Genomic DNA, 12011 nt, shown 5'->3' with positions numbered 1-12011 from the left:
TTTTACAGGCTCCCCCTCCTTAACTCAACAGCTGAAATGGTCAAACAATTACTGAGAGGTGTAGAAGGAAAAAACAAATAGTTAGTGATCATGAAACCAGAAGAGACACTCGGAAAAAAAAAAAAAAAAAAAAAAAACATTCCATAAATTTTACTTCTTCATGCTTTCTTTTCTGCTGGGGATGATCCTACATGGATTAAAGAGCTGTAGGAAGCGTACAGTTTGAACGTCATGTTAATAACCTCAAAAATAATGGCAAAAACATTTCAGGGAGGTGGGCAGGGGTAGGATTGTGAAAATAAGAAAGCCCTCCTCCTGGGTAACCTCTGTATGCTCAAGATGGATTTTCAAAACAGCTGACAGACAGAAGCCTTGTATTATTTTTGTTTTCTCCTAAAGTCTTGGGAAATAGCTAAATCAATAGCATCGTAACTCAGACTGCCATCAGCAACCATTCAAAAAAGTAAACATTTTGAAGTTTTTCCATAATGATGGAATAAGCACTTGTGTGGTGCTTATTTGATAAGTGCAGGAATTGTCTAAATTAAATCAGCAATATCCTTCTTCCTTTTGCAACAATATATTTATTGTCACAGTAGTTAGAAGGCTTGTAAGACCTTAGCTATCAGGTTGAGGATCCTAGGCTACTTTTTAGTCACTTCAGCTACTCCTGCAGGCACTGAAGTGGGAGTAAGGAATTCTGAAGGGCAAATAATCCCAGTTATCTCAGGCACTTATCTTGTAATGGGACGAATTACACCACACAGGTTCCTTCCTTCTGACCGCAGGTGGGGTTTACAGGGCTTGTTAATGCCACACACTTGGCATGAGGCAATAGGGGCTCTGCTGTTAATAGCATTTGTGGAGCCCAGCTAGAAACAGCCAGAAAGAGCTTCTGGAAAACATATGGGACTATGGGAAACATATCACTACAGCATTCTGAACAGTGATAAAATAAAGAAAGAAATCTTTCGTGGACCTTAGGCAAAATTTTAAAGGGTCGTAACACTTATCACTGGCATTAAAAGAACTGGGTTTCATGGAATACGCTTCCAGTTCACTTTAATTTACAGGCACAGAGCTCACGTTTACAAAGTCAAGGACTATACCATGAATTATTGTAACAGCTAAAATTACTGACTGATTTCAGTAAGTGGAAAAGCATTCAAAGAAAGAACTTGCCTTCCCAGTTAAAGGCACACACAAAAACACTCCTAAATGTAAAAAGCATTCATTTAAGAGACATGCCTGACACCAAAACCACCTTTTCCATCTTAGCACAGCTAACAAACATCACCCTTTAAGCATACATCTTGATGGCAGGGCTACTTTGCAGTAAAGAATGCTGAAGCTCCATTTTATTCAAAAAACAATAATTATAATACAACTACAAAAATAATTGCTTCAAAAAATGGATTGACTTGAGAGCACAAGGAAACACCACAGCCACTGAAGGAACAAGAATAAGTTGTTCCTCTTTCAAAAAAAAAAAAACAACATTAAGAACTCCAAGACAAAGCTCTCCCCTCAACATCTTTAGGGAAATAGCCCTTCAAGATGCATGCAAGTTTCTCACTGATGGTTCAAGTTAATGCTCACTCTCTGTGAGCTTTATGCATTCATTTGACAACACGAGATATATTTCATACCAGATTTCACTAAACTGCAGGACTCAGGATCCTCCAGCCGGACATCTGAAAATGAAGCTTCAGATGGCAGCTTCTTCTGTTCATCTTTTAAGCTCTGTGCAATTTGCTGCAGAGGAAGACACACCACAGAAAAATTATATATGGATAGATATAATATATAGATATATTATTTAAGCAGCATTATGCTTTGATTACAATAAAGAGTACCAAATTGCAAAAGGAGTCAGCTATACTGACTGTCACCAGTATTTCAAAGAAATGAAAACAAAGTGAAGACAGCTGTTTCCAAAACAGTAAATGAAATATTACAAACAGTACAAATAGTACAAACTTCAGATTCACAAGCACTGAACTGGTCTCTGTAAAGCGCTGTTCTTTCCATTTTGCCTGTTTTTACTGATCTCTGAAGATTAACCAGTCAAGACACCTAGAAAGAGAAGCTCAAAACAGGGGAACCCAATTCAACACTTAATTGGGTTTCATACAGATAATCTCTATGATGGCTTTATTCCTACAAATGTTACGTGCAGATGGTCCTGAAGTGCTCTCTAGTTTATTCCCTGCAGGAGTTCAAGAAAAAGCTTTCCGCTAGCATTACTCAACACTTGCATGCTTCAACCTTTTTCCACCGCTTGGTCTGCTTCACAGCAACTACAGGCAGCAAGAACGGGCAAAGAACTGCATTAATATTTGAGCAGAGCAGCGCAAGAAATACTTCTGCCCCATGCTTTTAACATTTTAATAATTAATTTACTCAGACAGAAGGTCTCTCTAAATAGTAAGGTTTTGAGGTTTAAAAGCAATCAAAACAGCAAAATGAGTCCCAAACCAGGTAAAAAACAGTGTTATGAGGACAAATGAAGAACAGCATACTTGCTCTCTGTAGAACGAGCTGTAAAGCATATTTTCTTTCTCCTCCTAACTGAATGGCCAGAGAACTCGTTAGAAAATTGCAAAAGCATTGGTTGATAGAGGAAGAGTAACTGACGTCATTTTTCTGCACTTGTGCAAAGCATTTGATCCTTGACACTGTCCCGCACGATATCCTTGTCTCCAAGTTGGAGGGACATGGATTTGATGGATGGACCACTCGGTGGGTAAGGAATTGGCTGGATGGTTGCACTCAAAGAGTTGCAGTCAATGGCTCAATGTCCAGGCAGAGATCAGTGACGAGTGGTGTTCCTCGGGGGCCAGTATTGGGACCGGTGCTGTTGAACATCTTTGTTGGTGACACAGACGGCGGGATCGAGTGCACCCTCAGCACATTTGCCGATGGCACCAAGCTGAGTGGTGAGGTTGACACGCTGGAGGGAAGGGATGCCATCCAGAGGGACCTGGGCCTGTGCGAACCCCATGAGATTCAACGAGGCCAATGTGCAAGGTCCTGCATCTGGGCTGGGGCAATCCCAAGCACAAGTCCAGTCTGGGTGGAGAATGGATTGAGAGCAGCCCTGAGAAGGACCTGGGGGTGTTGGCTGAGCTCAACACTAGCCGGCAATGTGTGCTTGCAGCCCAGAAAGCCACCTGTATACTGGGCTGCACCAAAAGCAGCGTGGCCAGCAGGGTGAGGGAGGGGATTGTCCCCCTCTGCTCTGCTCTCATGAGACCCCACCTGGAGTGCTGCGTTCAGCTCTGGGGCCCTCAATATAAGAAGGACGCGGACCTACTAGAACAAGTCCAGGGGAGGGCCACAAAAATGATCAAGGGGCTGGAGCACCTCTCCTATGAAGAAAGGCTGAGGGAGTTGGGGTTGTTCAGCCTGGAGAAGAGAAGGCTCCAAGAGGACCTTATAGTGACCTTCCAGTGCCAGAAGGGGGCCTACAGGAAAGGTGGGGAGGGACTCTTGGTCGGCGAGTGTGGGGATAAGACGAGGGGGAATGGCTTTAAACTAAAAAAGGGCAGATCTAGATTAGATGTTAGGAAGAAATTCTTCACTCAGAGGGTGGTGAGGCCCTGGCACAGGCTGCCCAGAGAAGCTGTGGATGCCCCATCCCTGGAGGTGCTCAAGGCCAGGCTGGATGGGGCTTTGGGCAACCTGGTCTGGTGGGAGGTGTCCCTGCCCATGGCAGGGGGCTGGAACTGGGTGATCTTTGAGGTCCCTTCCAACCCAAACCATCCTGAGATTCTATGAAAATAAGGCCTGATGTAAGCAAACAACGCAGAAACCCAGCCTAAGGAAGGTATAGCTAACATTAGAAAATTATCACAATCATTTTTTCATTCAGTTATATTCACTCAGATTTAGTAAAAATACTGCACTCCAAACAGTCATACTGGTAAAACTTGTGATCACTAGCTATCCTGAATGTAGGGATCCCACTTAGCTACGTTTTGTGTGGTGGGCTTCTCAATTACTAGTTTTGCCTTTTCTTCAAAAACTTTTTGGTCATTAAACTTTCAGCATAAAGGGCAAGGATTCTACAAAATTAACTACCTTCACGATTTGTAAATCCTTTCTTAAAAAACTTATGAATGTCATTTATAATCAAAGGCATAAACTGTAACATAGCAAAAGTTTTAAACACATATAACAACAAGACTATAGCAATGCAAATTCAGTACTAAGAGGTTTCTCACTGTGTTTGCCTGTTTAGAGGCAAAAATTGAACACAATAAGACAGAGTTCTACAATGTTAAATGTCTTCCAGCCCTAAGAAATACACACATACATACGTAAAACACAGAAGCTTTAGAGCTAAGTAATGATCTGACTCCAAAGTGAAACAACAGTTTCTCTACTGACACATCAGCTGCAATTAAGTCCTATGATTTTCTAAGGACCACCAGCTGTGCTGGTAGATAATGGAAAGCAGAACAGACCAATGAAATCTGCATCTTGCCCATCTATGCTGGAATTATCATTCTTTGCCAGCTCCCTCCTTTGACAGCTAGGAAGCCTCATTATGAAATGAATGGCAACAGTTATTTTGGGGGATTTTTGTTATGCTTAATCCCTTCCAAGTAATGCTACCTTCCAGTTGCATATCAAATACAGATTCCTCTAGCCAAAAAAATCAATTTGAAGTCAAATTGAAGAATTTTTTTTAATTTTGTGAGTACTCTCATTCTGAATATTTCATCAGTATAGTATTGACCTCTTAAACTAAGCAGAGTTAGTCTGATTCCTTTCACTAGGAACATTGAGTCAAAGGGCTTGGAATGACTGCTAAAATGGCTAATACTGGTAAGAACTTGAAAAAGGTGACTGGAAACCATTGATGACATGTTAAATTATCTAAAGGCAAAACCAAGTCTCCCCTCATATCATCTGTGCACAGCGTAGCTGACCAGTAGTTCTGAAAACAAACCTGGAGCTAACTGCGCCTGTCTAAAGCTTCTCTTCAACTCCAGCTCAACTGAAGAACGCCGAGTAACACCTACTAGTTTTGAAAGTAAATAAAAATTTACTGTTATGAGGGAAAATTTAGAAGCTTCAAGTTTAGATAAAACCGTTAACTGTGAGAACTATCACCAGTTTTATTGAGCGTGACATAAAGTGCTTTCTGACATCCAGTTTAGGGTCATAATTTAATCAGCAGGTGCCTCTTTGATAGTGCCAGTAATACTAAATACACCTAAAAAACAGAAAATCCCATCTGCAAAGCACTATACCATACAAATGTATATACTGCATATAAAAAGAAAACCAAATCAAGGACAATAAAAGGTGATCGTATACCTCCATCATTTCCAACTTGTCAGGATATGCAAGATCCCCCGGAGCAGGTTTGTAGCCTATGATATCAGTCTGAATGTAGATGTGTGTCCTATAGACAAGACGCTCTTGTACATCTTCTAACATCTGCTTGACACCAGCAGCAAATGCACCCAATTGTTCAGCTTATACAGAAAAAAAAATTGTTAATTTAATTACATAACAAGTTTATAGATGCAGAAGTTTAAGTATCACATATAGAACTGTCAGAAAACTGACTTGCTGCAGAAGGCAGACCATTTTTGGACTAGTGGCATGCAGACAAATTTGTGACAAATGAGGAATTGCTGAACTCCATACTGCAGTCATTGTAGCTCTCCAAATTTGTATCATGTGTGAAAACGTGAACTCGCGCTCACAACATCAGACGCCACGTCAGAGTTAAGAGCTCTGCTTACTTAAGGCTGGTCAGAGGGGCATTTCTGCCTGGATACCAGACCTATGTGCTTTGGTTTTATCACAGCCAATGCCTGCAGTATGACTACTGAGAGCTGACAAGCGAACTCACCTACCTACCCAACACAGCAGATGATCCAAAGCAGCTCAAGTCCAGCTTCAGAACTATTGCACCAGCCTGAGTTTAATAGTAGTCATTCAATTCTTAAGATTCGCCTAAAGACTATGTTACAATTTTTTTCCTTGTTCCCAATAGCGTTACAATCTTGCTTCCAGGAAAATGAACAATCCTTCATGATATTGGCACAGTTCAGAGACAAAGAGCTACTCTGTTATATACCAGCTACCAAGTATGATCTCTGTTTATCACTTGGTGCAAGGCTAAGACTGTGAAATTATTCCATCACATGCTGGTAATGAGAAAGGAAATGAGTTACCAGGTATTTTTGATGGTCAGCCCACTTCTAATAGAACATGGACACTGAACACTTAAAACTCCAAAACCTGCCAACTCCACTGCTGAAGTTACAATTTCTAACCAGGGAACCACTATGTCGAGGAAAATGAACAAAAATCAGGTACACATGTTGATAAAAGAAAAGGAATACAGAAAGCTGTATGGATGCTGCATCAGCAGAGCCAAATGAAGCACTTTATTCATTTGAAAAGACTCATTTATATCAGTCTTGGAGTCTGCCATTCGCCGGGTGAATGGTTGTTTGTATTTGTACAATCTACAGAAAATGGGACTCTATAACATCGGGATATTAATTTAAGTGAAGATAAAACACAGACCCATAAAATACAAACCTTGCTATTATAAACAAAAAAAGCCATAATTTATTTAAAATAACCTTACCTCATCTTTGACATGTTTAAGACCCATTAGAGAAGGAAAAAAAAATCTAGGGAGTTTGTTGCCTGCGCTCTTGAATAATTTTATCAATTAGGAAGACGGTTAAAAGCAATTAGATTCCATCTCTGAGTTACCATTGTTCTGTACATGATCTTCAAGCATCTCATTTTTAAGGATCCCGCAGAGTTCAGACAGTGTCTCTAAGTGGATAACGTGAATGATCATCGGCCGCAGGACATCATATAGTGAAAGACACAACTTCTCCAAGAGCTCGCTATGAAGAAAAAATAAAGCACAGCAAAACATTTCAGGATCCCTCAATAATCAACCTAAAATCTTATCACAAATACTGATTATTTTATGGCAAGGATTTTTTAAATGAGTGTGAGAAAACAATGCAAAATGCTATCGCAAAAATAATAAATGACTGTTTAAAAAACAAGCCCAAGTTCCTATCAAGTCTTCTAATAGAGGCAGGATACCTTAAAATAGGGATACAATTTTGATTTCTAAAAACAAAACAAAAAAAAAACACAAACAAGAACAAAAAACCTTGACACCCCCCCACACGCAGAGACACACAAAAGGGCAGGTACCCCAGACTGGTTCTGTGTAATGAAATGCTCCTGTCGGGCTCACAATCATACCCCACTCTCCAGTGAGAAAAGGCTCATCCGATTCCAACTACTCAACAGTTCATTAGAACCACGAGCACATGAAGACAGACACGGGGAAAATCTTGGTAAGCTCTACTATAACTGTTTCCAACATCGCAGGACACACTTCCCAGTCTAGCTGAAGTTATGAAATCAGTGCAGTATCAAACACCAAAAATTCCATTTCCATTTGTTAAAATATTTCTTTACCGCTCACATAGATGTGTATCTTGGTTAAGATACGAATGGCATTCATTCTAGGCATTTTTGCCACTCAATGACCCCTTTATTAGTCACAGATTGTTTGAATGTTCAGATCATGCCAGCAGCTTTATCAGCTACTCTCCCAGTTAGACTAGGAAATACAAACACTAAGAATACGTAAGCATTTACAGCGTACTGCAGTTAATGAGTTTACTGCACTGTACACATTTTTTAATTCAATAAGAATCTCTGACAACAGAAAAAGGACACTTCAAGTTCCTTTCAGGGCTTGAAAAAAAAAGGTGAACGCTCACAGAATAAAAACATTTTTAATGTCTCTCTTCCAGAATTCTATAGCTTTACAAGCCACGTGATAAAAGAGTATCCCCCTTTATGCTAAAAGCAGAAACAAAGAAGAAAGTTTCATCAGCCTTATTAAAGAGAACACTCAATTTCACATCTCTACTCTTGCATCTGTATACAGACACCTTACTAATATTTCCTCTCAGTATCTCAGCACTTTAGAAAAAATTAGGTTATTTATTACGCACTTAAGAAAAACCTAAAAAGGTACTTTTGCACCAAAGGTCCAATGTTTCAAATGTATTTGAAACATTTTCCTCAAAACATCTTACTTAGGTATAAGCAAGAAAGGGAAACAGTTTCTTATGACAGGGGATAACTACGTGCCATTGCTTCAAAAATAACCAGAGGTCCATTCTCATTCTTGGCATGTAACGCAACAGTGAGGAAATTTCTGTCTGAACAATATTCTGTACTAATTTCAAGGAAGGACATTTACTTCAGGATTTAGACTAAATTGGTTCTTAAGTCAACTGAGTTAGGTCACCTCAAATCCTGAGCACATCTCACATGAGACCTCAGTTTCTCAGAGAACAGTTCCTTCTCAGGGAAGGAAAAAGAAAAGAGTAGCATCACAGCTACTGCAACTCTTTACTCAAACTTCCAACAAAGGAATGAGAGAGTTGGGAGAAGAACTTTATCTTCCCAAGATATATATTTTAAAAGTAACCATGACCCCTTATCTATGACCCCTTCTCCCATGCTTCTGCTCAGAGGAATACACCTCCATGCTTTGATGGATTTCTTAGGCTTTGGAGTCCACCCGTAAGGTTCAGACATCTTTCAGAACTCTGCAATATGGAGGATTTTTAGCCAGGCTTTGTGTGTCTTTATCAGCCTAATACAAAAACAGTTATGGGCTGTAGAACTGAGAACTTCTATAGCTACTTCCAAAGCAACTGTGTGTCACTCTCTCTCTCTGACCATTTACATTACTCAGATTACTTACAAAGAATGTAAATGATCAGCTTCACTTGAAGGAAAAAACACAAGAGCATCAAATTCTGATGCATAAAAGAACCTAAGATATTTTTTTTCATGCTGGCTATTACCAAACCACTTCAATACCACCCTATCTGCCATATAATGTTGACTGCAAATACTATATGCAGTAAAACAAAAACAGCATGTACCACCTACTCCAGTTTTGGTGTTGGTTTTGTGAAGAACTCATTGTAAAGCTGGTGTTCATCCTGGCATACATGGACCATAAAGGCACAACCACTTCGTACCTGGGTGCAGAGAAATACAAATACTTGATTATTAAACGATTTTCCTTGCATCGATACCAAAGGACATGTATTATATAACTACAGATATGATTAAATGGAAGCTTTATCAAATTGAAAATTGAGGTCAACGACAACCCTAAAAAGATTTTACCAGCCAAATAAAAGCTCATTGTGCAACTACTGTCCCTTTTTGTTTCTTATGAAATTTAAGTAACCACATTTCATGCTTCTGTAAATAACCCTTTCTGAGGTCTGTAGCAGAGCAAAGTTTTTACAGAAGAATCTTTCGCAAAACACATTAACTGAAAAAATCACTAAAAACTTCATATGATTCAAAACCACAAACAAAATCTCATAGTTCTGTGTGTAAATGGTCAAATTAAATAAATGAGTTTTACTGAGACAAGGGGAAAAATGAAAATATATTAAAAAAAAAAAACACAACACATGACCACTCTTACCAAAGCACAATGATCTCTGTTGTTCTGACTGGTTAATTCTGTAACGGTGCTGGCGATACTTGGACCAAGCAAAAGCTCCCTCTGATCGAGGTAACATTGATGGATTTCATTGAGAACTTGTTGATACCTAGGCCAATCAATCAAGAAATTAGAACACTGACAACATCCTAATGCTTATTTTCTGGTAAACATAAAATTAATTTTAATATCTTCTTTCAAGTCTATATAATTTCAATTTTTAGTTTAACACATTATTTGTTTAAAAGAAAGTTTTATTTTAATTAAAGATTTTCAAAACTTAAAATAGCTGAAAATAAATTCCATAGATATACTCACTCTGGCATTTTTTCAGATCTTTGCTCTACTTGCTCAATAAGAGTCTAATAAATAAAAAGAAAAAAGTTATTAGCAGCAAATGAGTTTTTCTTATCATTGGACAATAGTTGAGAATTATCTTCTCCCTGGACAGTTAATACTTAATCCTTGTATTCACACTACCAATAAATTTAAAACCCATTTTCATAGCTTTATGTTCAACAGTTAACTACCAGTCTACTTACTCTGACTTTGGGAGCAGCTGCTCTGAATTTTACATAAAACAGCGTGAAGGCATTGTCAGAATTTGGCACAGATGAAGGATCCTGAAAGAAGACGTGGATAATTGGTTAAAATGGAAAATATTGTATTTGGCTTCCAGCATTAACCATCTGAGACAATCAGGTTCTAAAACAGGGAACTAGATTTTTACAGTCTTTGACAATTTCCACCTAGAAAGGCGTGCTTGTTTCAGAACTCAGATAAGACAGATAGAAGAACAAAAGCCACAATGAAAGCTTCAACCAACAGTCTCTACAGCAAAAGTAACTTCCAGTAATTACGACACTCTCCATTTGAGACAACAATTTCCTCTGGACCTGCCACAGTACTACTGAGTATTGCTCTTTGATCCATGGTACTACAATGGAACAAAATTTCCCTTGCAGGTCTTGTCCCAGGTCTTGTCCCAGACCTGAGAAGATAAATTTCAACTCACATTTGAGCTTCAACTAGACGGTCAGGTTTTCAGGCACTTGCTCCTGCGGCTCCTTAGATTATCTGGATGGACTCTAGCACTAACACAGCACAGTAGAAACCCTGTTTAGCAACCAGCTTTCTTTGCCTCATCCCTACTGATGACATCAAAAGAAGCATATGCCCTTCTCCTGAAGCACAGTGAGGGCAGGAAAACTATCCTGCCTTCCCCATCTCCTCCTCATTTCCTCCCTGTGAGCAACCTGATCATCCTTCAAACACAGATTGCGATGCCCAGACACTTGCACGTGAGGTGTAACAAAGAAGAATGTCTAGTTCTCATCAGCCCTTTAACGGTCCTCACAAGACCTCTGTTATGCCACAATAGGAAAACTCAACACTTGACCACAACTAAAGATCACTTGGCACTTCCAGCAGATACGAACATAAGGTATCTTAGAGAAATATGCAAAACACACACACACACAAAAACACGCAGATGGGAAGAAGGTCATCTGTCTCCTGGTAGAGGTTTCCTCCCTGACTTATGACTGCTAAGCAGCAGTTCAAATCTGGAAAAGAGGTTTCACTTTGTTCTGCAGACGTGCTTGTTAACAGGAATGTCCAATTCTGCCTGGATTCTCCTAAGTCATGGAAATCCGCTGGCATCAAACCAAGCTATACCGATTTTTTATTTTGATTTTTTAAATAAAATGTCATTTTATACCAGACATGGAACACGTTCAACGCCATTTCACCAAGATCTTTACTCTGAGAGTATCCTTTAGCAATAGTTTCCACAAAAAATGCCTAAAATCCCTTTATTTGTATCAGTTCTCAATTCCAGCATCTTTCAGTTTCACTGGTTATCCCTCAAGACACCGAGTCTGACTATAAGAGGACTGAGCAAAGCATTCAACAATTAATCAGGGAAAGAAATAAAACAGGCAGAAAAGGACATCTGCCTCTCCTCTCTCCTCTGCTAAAATACTGCATCATGAGATTATTAATGTTTTAATACCAGAAAACCTCCCTACTCACCTTTATGCCTAAACTCCCTGGAGTGAGTGGGAATGAAGCACCTAACTGTTCCCTGTGACTCCTGAACATCGTTGTTAACGTTTTAAAACTGACCAAAAGATAGTAGCAAAACCAAGAGGAACCTGTCAGTTATTCTGCAGCTACGCTAAGCACCACGGACTTATCAAAGAATTATTATTTAGATGACCAAAAGCACCCCAAAATTCTTTCTGCCTAGCATAGTAGCGGCAGACTCACGTCAGGAACTCAGAGCTGTTGTGCTTTAAAACAGGTTTTATCCCGATTCCTGCCTCTTGCATTCACCCTTCAAGTATTCCCCTCAACCTCTCTACACCTCTAACAATTCATCTCCAGAGCTAATCCCCACAGTACCATATTTCTCTTGTGCACCTCCCCATTTGTCACCGCAGATAGCAGCACGTGCTGC

At 39.5% G+C, this 12011-nt stretch overlaps 1 protein-coding gene across 1 annotated transcript in view; it reads right to left on the bottom strand.

Annotated features, from left to right (window-relative positions):
- COG3 (component of oligomeric golgi complex 3) overlaps nucleotides 1-12011 on the bottom strand; it is a 32029-nt gene that overhangs the window by 13311 nt on the left and 6707 nt on the right. The window contains exons 8-14 of the mRNA XM_035553379.1: nucleotides 10093-10173; nucleotides 9869-9912; nucleotides 9533-9659; nucleotides 8980-9071; nucleotides 6751-6890; nucleotides 5329-5489; nucleotides 1650-1755 (exon numbers count right to left, since the gene is read on the bottom strand). Coding sequence (XP_035409272.1) covers nucleotides 1650-1755; nucleotides 5329-5489; nucleotides 6751-6890; nucleotides 8980-9071; nucleotides 9533-9659; nucleotides 9869-9912; nucleotides 10093-10173 — 751 coding nt within the window. The remainder of the gene's footprint in view (nucleotides 1-1649; nucleotides 1756-5328; nucleotides 5490-6750; nucleotides 6891-8979; nucleotides 9072-9532; nucleotides 9660-9868; nucleotides 9913-10092; nucleotides 10174-12011) is intronic.

Source organism: Cygnus atratus, chromosome 1 (assembly GCF_013377495.2).
Source record: "Cygnus atratus isolate AKBS03 ecotype Queensland, Australia chromosome 1, CAtr_DNAZoo_HiC_assembly, whole genome shotgun sequence".
Lineage (NCBI taxonomy): Eukaryota > Metazoa > Chordata > Aves > Anseriformes > Anatidae > Cygnus > Cygnus atratus.
This window is presented reverse-complemented; position numbering and strand designations above follow the sequence as displayed.